This window comes from Cydia pomonella, chromosome 21 (genome assembly GCF_033807575.1).
Source record: "Cydia pomonella isolate Wapato2018A chromosome 21, ilCydPomo1, whole genome shotgun sequence".
In the NCBI taxonomy this organism is placed as follows: Eukaryota; Metazoa; Arthropoda; class Insecta; order Lepidoptera; family Tortricidae; genus Cydia; species Cydia pomonella.
In genome coordinates, this window is record NC_084723.1 from 12764131 (window position 1) to 12784021 (window position 19891).

At 41.1% G+C, this 19891-nt stretch overlaps 2 protein-coding genes across 3 annotated transcripts in view; both read right to left on the reverse strand.

Annotated features, from left to right (window-relative positions):
* The window catches only part of LOC133529815 (large neutral amino acids transporter small subunit 1), a 68091-nt gene that overhangs the window by 9807 nt on the left and 38393 nt on the right, over positions 1 to 19891 (reverse strand). For both annotated transcript variants that reach the window (XM_061867626.1, XM_061867625.1), the window contains exon 5: positions 19476 to 19601. In XM_061867626.1, the coding sequence (XP_061723610.1) occupies positions 19476 to 19601 (126 nt within the window). The remainder of the gene's footprint in view (positions 1 to 19475; positions 19602 to 19891) is intronic.
* Positions 22 to 4478, reverse strand: LOC133529816 (uncharacterized). The gene is made up of 2 exons (XM_061867627.1): positions 3557 to 4478; positions 22 to 133 (listed from the first exon to the last, which is right to left on the reverse strand). Exons 1-2 carry the CDS (start codon positions 4378 to 4380, stop codon positions 121 to 123), a joined length of 837 nt encoding a protein of 278 aa, XP_061723611.1. The 5' UTR covers positions 4381 to 4478; the 3' UTR covers positions 22 to 120.

Genomic DNA, 19891 nt, shown 5'->3' on the forward strand with positions numbered 1-19891 from the left:
CTTTAGTGAAACAACCGGATCTGATAGATGCTCGTTTATTACTGGTTTTTGTACATTACAAGTAGCCGCGCCTGTGTGCGCGCGGACGCACACATGCAAATACACCACATTTCTCCACCGTTAATTGTAAGACCTGCCAATAGAATAAACAATACATCAGTACTTAACACTACATAAGGTGTATAATAACTAACACACACATAACTAAACCACATAATAACATTAACACTTGTAACTAATATTTTTATCTCTAGGCCTTAAATTCGGTCTAGTAATTGTCGGAAGCGGCGGCGGCAACCGTGCGTCGGCGGGCGCGGGCGCCACCTCCGCGGCAGGTGCGACCGCGGCCTCCGCGGCCTCCGGAACCACCGCGGCCGGCGCGCGCCACCCCTCACGCTCCTCTACTTCCTCCTCCTCCCCGGAAAGCCCGGTATCGTACTCATCGCTCACTACGTCACGCGGCTGAACATCCGCCTGTAGGGGACTGTCAGCCCGGAGGGAGGATGGCGGAGGGTTCACGCACGCCGCCGGGGGCGCGGAACCAGCCGGAGCTGGCGGCGGCTCGAGCGGTGGCGACCACGAGCCCTCGTCAGCCCCGGCATCCTCGGTTTCATTAATAACGTCAAATTCACCACCTGTATACATAAGCATTTGATCTACGTGGCGTCTACATACAGTATTTTTAGTATGCACATAAATCAAAAACATTCGGTTACCAATTTTATTTTGAATAGTGCCTAAAACCCAGATCTCTTTTTTTTCAGTAAACCATTTAACCCATACTTGATCCCCGATATTGAATTTTCTACAATTGTCTATAACACATTTGTCAATATTGTCTTTAGTTTTATTAACATCTGGTATCACAAGATCTAGCCGTGATCTTAAATTACGGCCCATCATCAAACTCGCTGGAGTTTGGCCCGTAGAACAATGGGGAGTATTACGGTACTCGAATAATAAGCCCATTAGTTTATCCTCAACTTTTGACTTATCTGTTTTATCTATACATTTAATCATCTTTTTACATGTTTTCACAGAATTTTCGGCCTGACCATTGCTGGCCGCGTGATAAACTGGAGAAGTGACGTAACGAATGCCATTCATTGCACAAAAAGAATTAAATTCGGCCGAATTAATTTTAATATCATTGTCGGATACAATGACATTCGGTACGCCAAATCTGGAAAATATTTCCTTAAGTTTACATATCAGCGCTCGAGTAGTAGTACCTTTGTCCATCAAAAGACACTCTAACCATTTGCTATATGCGTCAATGACAATTAGGTACACTTTCTGATGAATAGACATGTAATCGATATGTACCCGGTACCAGGCAGACGGAGGACGCGGCCAAGGCGCGGGAGCGGCGCGGGGAGGGGCGGCGCGCACGGCCACGCAGGCGGCGCATGAGCCGATCCAGCGCTCGATATCGCCATCAATGTTAGGCCACCACATCTTACCGCGCGCGATGCTTTTCGTCTTGACAATACCTAAATGTCCGGTGTGTAATTCACGTAACAGCTGATCTCGAAATATTGTCGGAATAACCACCCTGTGACCACGGAAAAGAATACCATGATCTATTTGTAAGTCGGCTTTGCATCTAAAATAAGGTACAATAGATGCACAGCTTATCTTTCGCGGCCAACCGAGACTCATATACCTAAAAACTTTTTTTAGTGTAGGGTCATTTCCGGTAGCTTGTCTTATTTTATCAGCTGTCACGGGAGTCACACTGTCGTCTAAAAAGTTTAAATAAGACACGTCATCGTAATCTTCGTTATGCTCATCATTGTTCATGTTAGGCAACGGCGCACGAGAAAAATAATCAGCTACGAGATTATTCGCACTGCTTATATACTGAACCTTATAATTATACGCTGATAAAATAATTGCATATCGCTGTAGCCGGGAAGCGGTCATGACAGGAATGCCGCTATTTTTGCCGAAAATGGACAACAAAGGCCTATGGTCGGTTTTTAAAATGAACGGATCTTGCCTGCCATATAGATACTGGTGGAACTTTTTAACACCAAAAATGATGGCCGCGGCTTCTTTCTGAAGTTGACTGTAGTTCCTCTCGCTAGCGTTGAGCGCGCGCGAGGCGAACGCGAGTGGGAGCTCGGCACCGGTTGCCGGGTCGCGTTGTGCCAGAAGGGCACCTAAACCCCCAGGTCCTGCATCCACACTGAGCACTGGCTGAGCCTCCGGGTCAAAATGAGCCAACACGCGCTCAGAGCCTAACTCCCTTTTGACTGCCTGAAACGCCTCCTCCTGTGAACGTCCCCACTCCCATTTTGCCTCCGCGCGCAGTAGTTCGTGTAACGGACTTAACATGTTCAATGCGTTCGGAATGAAACTACGGTAATAATTTACGAGTCCTAAAAAACTCTTTACCTCCGTTACATTAGTCGGCCTTGGTGCCTTATGAATAGCTTCCACCTTTTTTTGAGACGTTCGTAAGCCGTTTTTATTAATAACGTAGCCTAAATAAGTTACACTACTACCTAAGAAAACACATTTCTCTTTCTGTAACTTTAAACCTGCATCACTAAACCTAGTCAAAACCTCTCGCAATCGCGCCAAATGAATCTCGTTCGTCGGTCCCGTCACACACACGTCGTCCAACCAACAGCTGACTCCGTCAATACCTACCAACAGTGACTCCATAGCGCGTTGAAAAATAGCCGGGCCGTTGGCGAGACCATAAACTAGCCTAGTATATTTGTAAAGACCTTTTGTAGTGCTAATGGTCGTAAGCGCCTGAGAGCTATCAGACAAAACGAACTGATTGTACGCGTTGCTAAGGTCTAGTTTCGTGTAACTTTCACCACCGCCTAGTTTAGCAAACACCTCCTCTATACGCGGCATCGGATACTTATCGATAACCATGTCTTTATTTAACGTGACAGAGAAATCGCCTGCAATTTTGACCTTGCCATTTTCCTTCAAAACAGGCACAATAGGCGTTGCGTATTCAGAAAAATTAACCGGTACGAGTATACCTAAATCTACCAGCCGGTCGATTTCTTCCTCTACCCGTTTTTTTAGAGCAAACGGAACTGACCGCGGTTTGAAAAACTTAGGTTTAACGTTCTCTTTCAATTGCAAGTGTACTTTGAACTTATTAAATTTGCCCAACCCTTCTTCGAATAAACTCCTAAATTGTTCTAATAACCTTGTTACCTCACTCGAGCTCTGATTAATTTTTACATCTGTAACAAATTTGTTATCTACAGTGAATGACAAATTAAACTTCGCCATAAAATCACGGCCCAATAATGGCGGGCCGCCGTTTTCTATAACATAAATTTTCAAAAATCGGTCTTTTAACATAAACTTTACTTTCGCAACGAAAAAACCTATTGGCGTTATTTTATGATAATTGTATAGACACATTTTTAAATCACTTTTATATAATGATACATTAGGGAATATTTTCCTGTATAATTTATCGTTAATAATGGTAGCACCGGAGCCCGAGTCCAGTTCCATGTTCAATTCAAGGTTATTAATAGATACATTAAGTAATATTGGTTTATAATTAACGTACCTTAAACTTAGAAGTTTACACTCCTTGCAATTATCGCAGTCCCCACCTTCTACCGAGAACTCTGTCGCTTCAACATTGTTCACACGACTCTTGGACTGCTTCTTGGAAGTACACACTTTCTTGAGGTGTCCCTTTTCACCACACAGCTGGCACCGGTAGGACTTATATCGGCACCTACTCTCGTCGTGGCTCCTCATACCGCACACCGAGCAGGTCCTCGCCTCGGGGTCCCGGCGGCCGGCGGACGGCTGCGCGCCCGCCCGGTACACCGGCTCCTGCTTCACGGCCACGGCCACTGCATCGGCGCGTGCCTTCTGCGCGCACTCCGTCTGCTGTGCCAGCTCCATCGCCTTCGCCAGCGTGAGCGTGGTGGCGTCCTGCTCGAAGAGTCGCTCGCGCTCCTTGCCGGCGCGTAGCCCCAGCACGAACTTGTCCCGCAGCAGCATGTCCAGCGAGTTTCCAAACTCGCAGTGTACGGCGAGTCCTCTGATCCTAGCCGCCCACTTCTCGACACTCTCCCCCACGTCACGCATAGCCTCGTAGAATTTGGTCTTATCAGCGAAGGTACACCTCTTCGGAGTAAAATGACCGTCGAGCACCCTCAACAACTCGTCGTACCCGACCTCTTCTACCTTACTCGGGTACACAAGGTTCTTCAACAGCCGGTATGTATCGTCATGCAGATGTGTCAGTAGCACTGCCTGTCTCATCTCATCTTTAATTTGGTTTAAAACAATGAACTGCTTCAAACGACTACTGAAAATTTCCCATTCTTGGGTGTTATGGTCAAAATGACTTAAATTTCCGATAAAAGTAGTAGCCATTATAAATAACAATTATTTTAAATACACACGCGGGTAAGTCACGGATCGTCGCCAGTGAGGTGTCTACAAGTACTTTAGTGAAACAACCGGATCTGATAGATGCTCGTTTATTACTGGGCCCTTATTCGACATGCTAAAAGTGACGTTTCGTGTTGATTTCCATTTGATGTGAGAAATATTGTGACTTGTCGAATTGCTATTATCACCACCTGTCAGTGAACAATATCCACACTAGAGGCGGGGCGTTGTACCGGAATAGTTTTTGGAACAGGTTATTTGTAATAGACTACTTTTAGCTTGTCGAGTATTTAAAAGTACAGACTTTGATTTCTGAAATAAAACAAATATGAAACTTTTATCACCTCGTACCTCCATTCTTACCGTTACTTTAGGTAAAATAAAATTTTGTTAACAGATGGTCGTCTGGGTGTCTGTTGTATCTAAAATAATGTAATAATATATAACAAAAATATGACAATAGATTCATAGCCTTCACTCAAAACGTCACCATATTTCCGACCCTTACCGAAATAATAAGTCGATATTTGTATAAATAATCCTCATTTGTAAGACGCCTAAGCACGGCAAATACGTAAACTGCCTATTGGGGGTCATACTCGTAAAACTGGTATTTTACACGTACTTTTGGTACGAGTAACAGAGACGTACTTTTGGTACGCAGTCCCAGCTCTAGTCAGGATTCTAGTTGTCAAATATAAGCGTGTCGAATACGTATAAGTTAACTGTCAAATGAAATTAGATCAACGGTAGACTTTTTCTCGATGGGTATGGCTGCCATATTTGGATTTATGACATTTAAAAGGGGATCCTAAGGCAGAGAGTAGTTTTTTCTGTACGATTTTGATTCTTCTACTGGACGCAAGATGGAGTTAGCTGCCAAATTCCGATCAGGCTGACGCAGCTAGGAAGAAAAACGTTTTGTATGGAATTTGTTTCGCAAATCATTGCCAACGAAGAAAAAGAAAACGTCAGTGCTATTTATTCTGTCAAGTTTACATCAAGTCAACTGTCAGCCTAATTGCTTTGTTTGTTTTGAAGGCTTCAATGTTTTGTTCGGGTATTTCGTGTAATTTCTTTATTATTTAGTGAAAAAATCGAAAATAGTCAACCGTGATCAGAGTAAAGAGCGAGTTTGTTACAATGCCAGCGAGAAAACGGTTTACTAAGTGTGAAATATGTGGCAAGCGAGCCACTCGAGAAAATCACGAAAAAAGGGATTATATGGCGAAATTTCCCTTGGATGAAGACTGGTAAGTATTGCTTTAGATACTTTTGACCTTATTTTGGGTCAGCAGGCTATAAACACATCGAAAATTAGATATTTTACATTATTTTTCGTTGTGAACTAGGGATGTACTATAACTATCGATAACTGAAGTTTTATTTGTATATCTGTGTAAATAATTAAATTAAATATGTGAAATTTCCTTAGAACTAGCATGCAATATGACCATAATTAATTCGTCGAAGATTAATAATGCATAAATTATCTATTACTTATGCATTAATGGTCATTAGTTAACATATTTTTTTTATCTAGTGATTATTTAATATATTAACCTAAAATGTAAGAAAATTAATCTCTGTTTTTATGATAAATAAAGAAATATTATAGGACATTATTACACAAACTGACTTAGTACTAAAGTATGAATGGCATGTGTTGTGGGTACTTAGACAACAATATATATATATATATACCCACAACACATGCCATTCATACTTTAGTACTAAGTCAGTTTGTGTAATAATGTATATATATATGTACATAGACCTAATTTATAAGTATTTATAAATACATAGGAAATACCCATGTCTCAGGAACAAATATTCATGCTCATCACACTAATAAATGCCCGTTCCAGGATTTGAACCTGGGACCATCGGCTTCATAGGCAGGGTCGCTGCCAACAAGGCCAGACCCGTTCTCATGATTAACAGACATATAAATACATAAAAAGTTAAAGCATTGATAAAGGGTTGTTGATAACTGGATGCCGAAAAACATGATTTATAGATGCATATTAGCGCGAAATAATCAGTTGATCATCTCATTAGCAAACACATGGAATATAAACTGTAGATAAAGTCATGTTTTTCCAAGGCTGTATGTTTTCAGATGCAGGCAGTGGGCCAAATTTGTTGGGAACGAAGACCTGATACATCTTCCCATAGAAAAGTTACATTTATTCAAACATGTATGTGCACATCATTATGAAAATCAAGCATTTAATAAAATAAAAAAAACACGACTTAAAAACTGTATTAAAATAATTCGGGTCCACATTAAGCCCGACCAGATAGTAGTCCAATTAAGAACTATCCACTATATAACATACAACTTAAATGTGGACTCGATGCTAACCTGATTTCGAGTACAAAATTTGTAGACAGGAGCCTATGTTTCAACCCTCCCCATTTTATCGATATCGATAAGAATCGTAAGCGTGTAGCGTACTACACTATTTAAATCGCTTATGTTGGTACTATGGTTCTTTGACAGTTCTTTGTCGTACATTTTGGTAATGATTTGCGAAACAAACTGATTCCACTCGCTAGTATGGAAATCCCGTCTCTTAAAACGTAGTGATTATATGCTCTTTGACAATGACATGCAGTTGCGTCGATGTAGATCTATCATAAAAACGTACATGTGACGCATGTGACAATTGTCCAGGATGAAAAAAATATTTTGACAATTAACATAAAGCAATACAATACCACAAAATGTCAACAAGAAAACAGATTTATTATAAAAATACAAATTATATACAAAGCTTCATTTTAAAACCAATGGTCGTGGGTTCTAACCCCGGCTCTTAACAATGTGCATCTTGTAACATGTACCGATTGCTTTTCAGTAAAGTAAAATATATTATCATGAGGAAGATGGAGTATCCCCAATAAGGTATATTTTCCCCTCTGAGTTAGAAGGTCAGATAGTAGTGAGACAGGGAGATATAGTGAAGAATGCGGAAAAACAAGCATTTATTATGTTGTTAGGCTAGTTTTTTTTTCAAAATTTGAAAACGAATGCAACAGCATGCTCAAAGCCCCCTGTGAGTCAGAATCTGTTAAATTTAGGCTTAAGACGAAACAGGAGCTGAGCCCGTACACAAATTTGAGATTTTTAGGTAAAAGGTAAAAAATATCGCCGTCGCGCTGACGAGTGTGGCACCCCGTACCTAACTAGAGACTATCCCTTGTGTGTGTACCAACAAACCAAATTTTAGACAAATATGATACGTCTTCTTCTTCTTTGTCGTTGTACTCTTTGCAGAGCGTCGTGGTCAACTGCTGATATCAGGCGCAGATGTTGCTTGCCGTACGATTTCTCGCCATTTTTCGCGGTTGGGGGCCATTCTGGCAAATGCGTTCAGGGGACCCTTCATGGCAGATTTGATTTGGTCAGTCCATCGCATAGGTGGCCTTTTGCGCGGTCTTTTTCCGTTTGCTCTACCCTGCACCACTAGACGCTCTATGGAGTCGTTGTTCCTCCTCGAGACGTGACCGAAAAAACTGAGTATGCGGGTCTTTACGAGAGTCGGAAGGCGCTGCTTGATACGGAGTTCTTTAAGGATGGAGACATTAGTCCGAAACTCGGTCCAGGATATCCCCAGCATTTTCCTCCAGCACCATATTTCTAGGGCGTCTATCGTCTTCTCCTCTGTCTTTCGGATAGTCCAGGTCTCCGCAGCGTATAAGAATATAGGAAAAACGAGGGCCCGTACAAGCCGAACCTTCGTGGTGTTTGTGACGTTTCGGTGATACGTAGCCTATACGTAAAAACTAGCCAAGACAAATCCTTTATAATTTCAGGATTTTCTACACAGCACAGAACATGGCACCCATATAGATCTCAATTCCGTTGTCGGCGAGTCAACAACGACACATATTCTTAATATTGAACTTAATTGGCTCTCATTTCACATTTATGTTTTAAATTAATTATAGGCATAGACATACCATATCCTATTGTAAGTACAAAGTTTCAGAGCAATCTAGCTAGCCGATATAAAATGAGAGCGAAACTACATTTGTATGGAGAACCGAATTTGCTGCGGACGCACAATGTAGCATAATCGGATTAGGACCAACCTCGAAATCTCTGTAACAGTCATGAAATTTATTATGTATATAAATTAAAGGCCCCTTTTTCATGCCCAAACCATTTAACATTTTGGGACCTCGAGGAATCCGAGCCATCTTGGAAAATGTGTACCATCAACACAACAGTCAACATTAAAACTTATTAAATTCGACACAAAAAAGTCCTCGATATCTTTGCGGAACAATACATCTTGTTATAGAGAATACTTGCGGAATCTAAGTTTAACGCTTATACACTTCCAGAGGACATTCTCTTAAAAGGAAACTCGGAGGAATATGAATTCTATTTTGAACTATACATTTGTACAAAGTAACCAAATAGTTCGGTACACCATATATTTAGTATGGTGTACCGAACTATTTGGCCACTTTGACTGCTACAAAGTATTTGACGCTGACTGTACGTGGTCTACCCCAATATTAACATTTTACTCTACTGCGACTAAACCAGAAAGAAGGGTTATGGGTGTAAGTACTGATGTTTCAGTACACCCAGTAGCTAGGTATTAGGATACTGGACGGATTTTTTTAAATGACGTATCGTTAGATTCCTATTGCCATTCACAACCTACTTTTACTGGTTCTATTAAAGAAAAATCAATACAGCCGCCTTGAGAGGACTCCGAATATTAAATCATATTTTTTCTTCTAGCGCCTAAACTATTGAGCGGAGTACAGTAAAACAGACATCAGTAGATCCACAGTTAGTATACAAGTGCTATGCAATACAAAGTTACTGAAATTAACGGAAGAAAAAAGTTTAGGGCTAAATAATACGTCATTTAAAAAATCCGTCCAGTATCCTGAGCTACAGGCTATCCTGAATCCTCAGTACTTATACCCATAACCCTACTTTCTGGTTAAGTTGCAGTCAAGTAAAATATTGATATTGGGGTTATTATGTACAAATGTATAGTTAAAAGTGGAATTTTTATTCTTCCAAGTTTCCTATTAAGAGAATATCCCATGAAAGGGTATAAGGGCTAAATCTGGGTTTAGCAAGTATTTTTTAAAGCAAGATCATTTTTTTTCGCAAAGATGTCTAAAACTATTTTATGTAGAATTTTATAAGCTTGAATGTTGCCTTACACGATTATTGAATAAAGAACGTAGATTTAGAGTAAAACGCGAATTTCTCCTGGATGGTCCACATTTTCCAAGATGGCTGCGGTTCCTCGAGGTCCCCAAATGTCAAATGGTGTGGGCATGAAAAAGGGGCCTTTAACGTATATACATACCAAATTTCATGACCGTTCAGACATTTCGAGTTTGGTCCTAATCCGACTGTGCTAATGCCACTATGTACGTAAACTGTAACTGTACTGCGGACTCAACCTTCACGTTATAATTTTTTAAGTATTAACGTTGACATAGTAACGAAAATAATAAACACGTCAATTGAAGTAAACAATATTATTATATGCAAGAAAATTTAGCAAAATAGGTACATTAATGATTAATATGTAAAACACCATTAATTATTGAATTAAAATTATGATTTTGTGTTAAAAAATATGAGACCAATGATACAGCCCGATTACACGGGCTACATATTAAAAATGATTATCATGGAAACAGTAAATATACACAGGTGAACAAAGTTATAGTAAAATAGGTGCATAATTTCAGACCTTGCCTGGCCCACCTGTACCACCTACCATGACCACGGCCGTCTCCTACTATTATTTTTTTCTAATACCTATGGCCTTACTAGCGAACAGTATTCCATGTTCTTGATCCAGAATTTAAACCCTTAACTACATATTTGTGGCACTTGGGGTTGAATTTGAAACTCTAGGGCACTAGCGTGGCGAGAGCGCCTTATATAGGCTTCTGGTGACCAGAGGATCAGCATTGTTAACCAGCGCGGAAATGCACCCAGCCTTCTGAGCACCCTACCGAGCGACCAGAATATAGGGCAAATATTTTATGTATACGTTTTTGACTTAAGTGTTTTTATCATGTTTTATATTTAAACTTACAGATGTCGAACTACCAGCAAAGTTTTTGAAGAGGTGTAGTTTTTATATTTCCTGGTACCAAACTGATACAGGAAATTGGAACATCAGTAAATAATCTACACCGAAGACAATGAAATATAGTCACATAATACTTTAATGTTTTATTTTATTAAAGAAATCGGTAAAAAAATGTGTTAACTGATAAAGATAAATTTTATTTTATTTGTAGTTGAATAACAAAATATGTATTTAATCTCCTTTTAACATAGGAATTCTCTTTGTGTAGGTACATATAAATAATAGGTACTTAGGTCTTGGTAAGTAATATAGACAGTACAGTAGGTCTTATCTTAATAATTTGAGATCTCATACATGCGTTCCGATATATCTGATGGCGACTGTACATACAATGGGGTCGCGTATACGAGTACAAAGAGCATTAAAATAGTTGTTGATAGACCAAGTGAGCGAGCTACTATGGTACCTATCTTTATATCAATTTTATGCATTATGTAATAGCGCAATACGGAAAAAAAAATTGACAAATGTAGTATTATTTTTATAGTAATAAAGGTTATTCATGAACCATCTCGTAATTTAAAAAAAAACGGACTTTATCTCTAAATCATATGCCTTATATTTACAGATGTGTTAGGTTACAACTTGGTTCGTGAACGTGGTTTAGAAGCAACTTGAGACTGGGTGCGGAGTAAATTGCATCAATTTTTTTTACAATTTTGAGCGTTTATAGGAGAATATGTGGAGCGAGCATTATTCGACGTGTAGGTGTGGGTTCAACAAAAAGATCGCATGTCAATAGTTCTTTATTGTCGTTAAAATTCAATTAATAATCGCCTTTATCGACCATCAACTGTGTGGTCACTTTTTAATTGATTGACGTTGTCAGGTACAGTTTCACTACTCGCCGCCGCATTGTTCATAGCGCATTACTTATCCTATCGAATACAAGATGTCGCTGATTCCTGTAAACTTATGTTTAAAAAAAAAAGACGCTTTACTCTATGCCATATATTGTAGGAAAGGAAGGGTATTCCCTGTCGTACGTCAAAAAATCCAAGATGGTGCCCAAGCCCATGGACAAAAAAGTCTAGCAATAAAATCAACACTTGTCAAAATTTGACATTAGCAATCCACAGTCAGGTGACAATCAAATCAAACCGAACCACTTCGAGTTCAGAGCCATTTCAAACTATATAGTAGTAATAAACAAAGTTGATTTTTGTTTGATTATTTTTTCTATGAATGAGTTTTGATTGTTCCAAATGATAATATCCACAGTTGATAGAATCAACACTTGATACAATCAACATGCGATAGAATCAAGTGTTGATTTGATGTGGACGCGAAATTTGACAGTTGTGCATCTCGAATAAGGCCCCTGGTTTTTGTACATTACAAGTAGCCGCGCCTGTGTGCGCGCGGACGCACACATGCAAATACACCACACATTCACAATGCCCATACCTCTCTTGTGGACGTAGTTTAAGGAACGTAACCGGGTCCGGGTACTACTTATAGGCATCTAGCCTATATGTATACCTTAAGCTGTGTTTTAAATCATCGAACGAAACATTATATTTATGCTAAATCCTGCCGAAACCGTAACCGAAATCCCCGCCAAAAATACAGTCTCGGCGCGGCTAAAGTTCGGTTCGGTATTAGTTTCATCAATTGTTAAATGACTTAATTGATATAGGTACAAATTTTGAAAAAATGCTTCTCAATCACTTATACCTCATAATCGGATCGCCGTGTGGCTAGACCACACGGCATAAGTAATTGAATTGGCTGTAAGCTCAGCGGTGGCGGAACCGAGCAATCTTCTAATAAGACGCGCCAACGCCTTCCGAAATGGATTTGACATTTAAAGTCGGATGACCGTTGTAAAGTCAAAATTTAACGGCCGCTTTTGATGTGATTAAATTTAGTAAGTTTTCTAAAGGAGGGGAGGGAGGGGGGGGGCATTTGAGCAATTAATTTGTAAAACTTTTACTATGGCATCCCAAATATTTGTGTGAAAAAAGTTATCGCCACAAAAAGTAGTGCGAGTTTAAACTTGACTAGTCATATAGTTTTTTTTTTATACTAATTTCTTGTGTTGCTTTTGTCGATGATTTTGTGCAATGATATTTTAGTTTTTTGTTTTTTTTTGTGTGTCTTAATAATAATTTAAACAGAGATTTGACAAATCTCGCCATACAAAAAAAAAGGAGTATATAAAAAAACCTTTCCGATGGAAGGTATGTCGCTTATCCTTATTGGTTCCCATGCTTAACCAATAAGAATGAGCAACCAGATATACCAGTGCCATGCCAGTGTCCATATAAATCTGCCCATCCTTTAGATCTGATTTTAGAGCTCCGTACAAAACTTTGTTGACGGAGGTCATATGGAATCATTTTAAAATTTGGGACAGTTATAGCAATTACCACCACTATCACTATGAAGAAATCAGAACTGCTTACATATTTACTTTATTGTCGGTTTTTTTCGCCAGTTTTGGATAAAAATTGGTAAGATTGAAGAGCTCCTAATTCTGAGCGAAATAAACACATACTTAAGTTACGAAAGCTCTATAAGTTTTCGTAACTCTGAGGAACATTTTTAGGACTTGTACGGTGAAATTGCGCCTAGTACAGAATAGGGAACTCTATTATTTACCAAATTTATTAAAATTTGACGAAAAAAAAGACAAAACAAAAATCGGTCTAATTCTCTTCACACCATAAATTTACCCTTTTTCATACAGTGACATTTAGGAATATCTATATAAAATTCAAAATAGCAATGAATGAATTCACATCTCAACACGATCGGACCGCAAAAGAAAAGTAGTAATTGGTGGAAACACTCGTGTCAGAGGCATGGGATAAACCAATTTGCGGCAAATTGCCCGCTTTGTGGCGGAAGGGAAGTTGGATCCATCTTGCCTTTTATTTGATAGGGCGTCGACCGTTTGACAACCTTATTAACCGACTGACGCGATATATTTTGAAGGGAGGGTATATTTTGATGATGCTGTTATGATGTTTTAACGAGATGGAAAATTAAATGTAAACTGCTTTCAGGCAACTAGTGACCCATAGATAAATAAAAACTGTACGTACAGATCGTATCATTCACGAAGACGCGTAACTTGAGTAGTATTTTTTTTTTAATACTATGTCGGTGGCAAACATGCATACGGCCCGCCTGATGGTAAGCAGTATCCGTAGCTTATGACGCCTGCAACTCCAGAGGAGTTACATGCGCGTTGCCGACCCTAACCCCCTCCCGCCCCTCGTTGAGCTCTGGCAACCTTACTCACCGGCAGGAACACAACACTAAGAGTAGGGTCTAGTGTTATTTGGCTGCGGTTTTCTGTAAGGTGGAGGTACTTCCCCAGTTGGGCTCTGCTCTAGATCTGGAATGACATCCGCTGTGCTGTGCCCTACCACACAAAGCGAGATGACATTCACAATGCCCATACCTCTCTTATGGACGTAGTTTAAGGACGTACCCGGGTCCGACAGTATAGTTTAGTATGAAAACTTTGGTTCCAATGAAATTCCGCAATATGGCGCGTGATCATAATATATTACTGGTCAGGCTTTACCATGCGTGACCCAAATCTCACCTTTTTGTACATTTGTGAATTGGTTTGACCTCAGTGCCACCTGTTCAAACTGTGTTCTAGTTGGAACCAGAGGGTATTTACTTATTACGTCGTTGATTAATGATTATTATTCGGATTGAAACGCGATTTTAGCCTTGGAATCTATTGACTTATGATTTTTACGTAGATTTATTGTATTTCATTGTATAGCATACGTCGATAATGAAGTTTGATGAAAGATGTCTCTCGCCTGGTTGCTTAATCTTATTGTAACCAATAAGGCAAAAGAAGTTTTTGCCGATTCCATATTGGAATACCCTCCTACAATTTAGGAGGGATTTAATTATTCTCGGGTCAGAGGTGTAGGGTTAGCGCCGGCGTAGCCTTGGAAATAAACTATCTTTATCTTTATAAAATATTTTTGTTAGGTTTAAGATATCGGGTAGATGAGATTTTCACGTCAGCCGGTTGCAGCCGGCAACAGTCCTGTCAGTCGGAATATAGATATACGATAAACGGCCGTGTCTCATTTCTCGGCACCCTTTTCCCTCCAAAATAACAGTGGCGACGATTTAACGAATTTTACGCGTGTGTTGGTTTTATTCGGTGTTAATCATGGCTAAAATGTCAGTTGGATTTTTGAGTGTGTTCAATCACGAAGAACAGGAGTGGTTATTATATAAGGGCCGCCTTGAACAATGGTTTATAGCAAATGACATAAGCGAGGACACGGACAAATCGGGCGCAAAACGTCGGGCTATTTTATTAAGTAGTTTAGCAGAGCCGACGTACCGACTCGTAAAAAATCTCGCGCTCCCTGCCGAGGTGGGATCGCTCGAGTTAGCAAAGTTAACGGGCCTTCTCGACGGCCATTTTAAAACTGGAAAGTGCGGGTTCGCGGAACGTTTTAAATTTTACGCGGCCGTGCAATCTTCGAGCGAGTCGTTAGCGGATTGGGCGGCGCGAGTTCGTGGGTTATCATTGCATTGCAACTTCGTGGCGGCAAGTTTAGAGGAGTCGCTGCGAGATCGGTTCGTGCTGGGCATGGCTGGAGGCCCAGAGCGGGACCGGTTATTCAGAGAACCTCTGGAGGAGCTCACACTAGCGAAGGCACTGCAGTTAGCGGAGAGCATCCGCTGCGCAAGAGAAGGTGCGCAGCAGACGACGGTGCGCGACGCAGCGGATGTGCACAAGGTGTCGGCGCGGGCGGCCGGCCCGCCGCAGCACGCCACCACGACCGCGACTAGGCAGAACGGGGTTCCGCAGGCGAGCACCTCGCGGGATCAAAAGGGTTCTGTACAGTGTTCAGTGTGCGGATACTTTAACCACGAGGGAAAGAAGTGTAGATTTAGAAATGCGTCGTGCAAATTATGTGGTGTCAAGGGGCATTTAATGCGCGTTTGTACCGCGAAGAATGTGCCATCTAATCACCATTTCCTACAATGTTGCACGGATGAAGCCGATGATGGTGAGCAATTAATATATAATATTCGTACTAATCGAGGAGAACCAATGTTGGTGTCGTTAACGGTGGATAATGTTCAGTTAACATTTGAATTAGACACTGGTTCTGCAATAACAGCAGTTAATGAATCCGTGTATTTTAAACATTTTTCGAATCATCCTTTACGTAAAAGTTATAAAATACTCCGTAGTTATAACAACGGTATTATCGGGTTGGCTGGAGTGATAACACTGCCTTTTGTTTACAATAATCAAACCGAATTTATAGAAGTCCATGTTGTAACAGATGGGGGACCTCCGTTGCTAGGGAGGGACTTCATTACAAAGTTCCACTTAGAGGTAACTTCGAGGGTAAAGGCGTGTAACTGGGATGAATGTGATGAAATTTTGTCAAAATATTCGCATTTATTTTCGGAAAAATTAGGTTGCTGTAAAGACGTGGAAGTAAAATTACATTTAAAACCGGATGCGATTCCGGTTTTTACAAAGGCTAGATCGGTGCCGTTTGCAATTCGACCCAAACTCGAGCAAGAATTGAACCGCTTATTAGAGTTGGGTATAATTGAACCGGCTAGCTCTTCGGATTTCGCGAGCCCCATTGTTCCCGTATTGAAACAGGACGGTAGCATTCGGTTGTGTGCGGATTACTCTGCTACTCTAAACAAACAGCTGATTATAGAAAAGTATCCCTTGCCACGTATTGACGAGTTATTTTCTAAACTTCACGGCGGTCTGCAATTCACGAAGTTAGATTTATCGGGAGCTTATAACCAGATTAAATTGCACCCCGACTCACAACCTCTGACCTGCATCAATACACACAAAGGGTTATATATGTATAAGCGATTAATTTTTGGACTAGCCAGTGCTCCCTCTATTTTTCAGCGCACCTTAGAGAAAATTCTATCGGGAATAGATGGTGTACTCCAATTTCTTGACGACATTTTGATTACGGGAAAAACTAAGGATGAGCACATTGCTAGACTACGGGAAGTATTTAAGCGACTTGAGAGCGCGGGATTAGTCCTAAAAAAGGAAAAATGTAGTTTTTTTCAAGATTCCGTATCTTACCTAGGTTATATAATCGACAGGCACGGTTTACATAAGTCACCTGAAAAAGTTAAAGCAATCTTAAATGCGAAACAACCCAATAATGTTACTGAATTGAAATCGTTTTTAGGGTTGGTGAACTACTATAGGGGATTCATAAAAAACGCATCTACTATCTTACATCCGTTACATGAACTGTTAAAAAAAAATGTTAAATGGCAGTGGCTTCAGGAGCAGGACGACGCGTTTGTTTCTATAAAAAATGCACTGGCAGCGGATAACACGCTCGCGCATTTTAACCCTGATGCACGAATCATTTTGACAGTGGATGCGTCACCCTTTGGCCTTGGGTCGATTTTATCGCAATTGGGGGATGATGGAGTTGAGCAACCCATATCCTTCATGTCTAGGAGTTTAAATGCCGCGGAAAAACGTTATAGTCAAATTGAAAAAGAGGCAACTGCAATCGTTTTCGGTATTACGAAATACCATCAATACTTGTATGGCAGAGCAACACCATTTATTTTACGAACGGATCATAAGCCCCTTTTATCAATTTTTAATCCCGCAAAAGGGGTACCGGAAGTAACCGCAAATAGACTTCAACGGTATGCCCTATTTTTAACCGCGTATAATTACACTATCGAGTACGTTAGTAGTGCACACAACACGGCAGATTTTCTTAGTCGCTCCATGGCAGTGACGTCATCATTGCAATCTGAGCGGAGCGGCGAGGCGGCCGCGGCGGCGGGGGCCGATACGGATCGCGCCTCGTATATTCATTTCGTAGCAGAAGCCGGTTCCCCGCCCGCTTCCGTTTGTGATGTACGCCGCGCTACAGAAACAGACACTGTTTTATCACGTGTAGTGGGTTATGTTTTAAACGGATGGCCCAATAAAATAACAGATAAAGCGATTAAACCGTATTTTGACTGTAGGATCGAGCTCTCCGTGGAAAACGGTTGTTTAATGAGGGGCGCTAAATTAATAGTTCCAAAAACTCTAAGAAGCCAAGTTATAATGGATTTGCATAGAGGTCATTTAGGTGTCGCTAAAATGAAGGCAGCAGCGCGTGATCGGTTCTGGTGGCCCGGGCAGAGCGCGTGCATAGAACACGCAGCCGCCGCGTGCGCAGTATGCACGCAGCTACTCCCTACGCCCCGCCGCGCCCCCCTTACGCCCTGGGAGTACCCACCTGATTTTTTTTATAGAGTACATCTTGACTTTGCAGGTCCGATTAATGATAACATGTTTTTGATAGCTGTCGATGCTTATTCAAAATGGGTTGAGGTTTTTGACGTTAGCAACGGTTTCGGTTCGAGAGTTGTCATAAATTGCTTAGGTGAATTGATGTCTAGGTTCGGGTTAATAAACACAATTTGCACAGATAACGGCACATCGTTCACGTCAACAGAATTCGCAGCGTTTTGTAATACGAATGGTATTTCTCATGTCACGATTCCTCCATACAACCCGGCAAGCAACGGTCAGGCAGAAAGTTATGTGAAGATCTTTAAAAAAGCTTTGAAAGCCATTCTGCTGAGCGGTGTTCAAAAAAAGGACCTAAAAATGAAAATACACGAATTTTTATTTCAGTACCGAAATTCTAAACATTCATCCACGAACCGATCACCAGCGGAGGTTTTATTCGGTAGGAACCTACGATGTAGATTGGACTTAATGAATCCACTCCCACGGGTTTCATCCGATGCAGCATTGTGTGAAACCGTTCGTAAAAATCAGTGTTCGCAGATGCAACAGTACCGTGGCAGTAGGAACATTACTTTTAAGCCGAATGACGTAGTTATAGTGAAAGTGTACAAGGGACAAAGAGCGTTTTGGTCTAAAGCATTGGTGAAGAAACAATTAGGGAGATCGACGTATTTGGTTCAATGTGAACAATCAGACCGCTTAATAAAACGACATAAAAATCAAATATACATGTATAGGGGGGAGGAAGATGCCATGGGGCAAACTGAACCGGAAAACCAAGATGTTGCCCGACCGGGGCAAAAACCCTTGACCCCCGATAACATGCCAGCTATAGTTATAGAGGCTGCTCCATCAAATACTCCACAAGTGGCAGCGGTACCATCAGCTGTGGCAGCCCCAATGGCGCTCTGTAACCTGCCCGCGCCGGCTACGACACCAACGTCATCGACCACGACAGAGTTAGAGGAATGGACCGATTGTCCAGAAGCACAGGAACCTGGAATAAGTCATTCTGTCAATGTCCACACGCCGACACTACCGGCATCGGAGTCGGTGCCTGATGAACCGGCGGTACCAAACGCGGCCCCGAGGAAGACTAAACGCGCTCGGAACCTGGTGGATTATAGACAATTTTTCTAATTTAACTTCTTTTGGTTGTTTAAAACTATTGGTGGAGGGATGTTAGGTTTAAGATATCGGGTAGATGAGATTTTCACGTCAGCCGGTTGCAGCCGGCAACAGTCCTGTCAGTCGGAATATAGATATACGATAAACGGCCGTGTCTCATTTCTCGGCACCCTTTTCCCTCCAAAATAACAATTTTCAAAATGTAATTCAGGAATTATGTTTATAAATACTTAAGTAAGTATTGTTGTTGCTGTCTTGCGTAAGAGGAGGGTAGATTTTCTGCTAAGCGAGGTTCAGACTAGCAACAACTTTCCTCGACCTCGGTGTGTCGACGGATGAATAGTTTGTGTAGCTATATCATCACAACTTAGGGCCACATTTTATAAAACTACAAGTTTAGGTTTAAACCAGCAACGTTGACATGCGTCTGCACAAACGGAAGACCTTTGATCAGTATTGTAAAATTGTAGCTTTACAACAAGTGGCTCAGGATGACGCGGGGAGCTGATATATTGCGATTAGGATGAACTAACCTCTGCACAGCTGGTAGATGCCACCTCCGATGATGATGAAGAGCGCCAAGAGCTTGGCGTATGTAAACCAGTCCTGAACGCGCGTGGCAGCTCTGACTGACCAGCAGTTTATGAAGGTCAGGAGCACTGGAAGGTAAATACTGTTTAAACATACACTACAATCATACACATAACTAAGTCTGGTAAAGCAGTTAGGTCAATAAAGAAACATACAATTTAAAAACTATGTGATCGCCTCCACTTGCCTAAAGAAAATGTAGTAGACGCAATTATGTAAATACTTATCTATACAAGGTGATTTTTGTTCACTGAGGCCTGAGGGCAACTACCTGATCCCGTGTCGGACAATTGTCTTAGGAAACCTTCTGTAACATTTCTGTAGCATTGATGCTGGTCATGCCGCGTCCGCAGCGGAG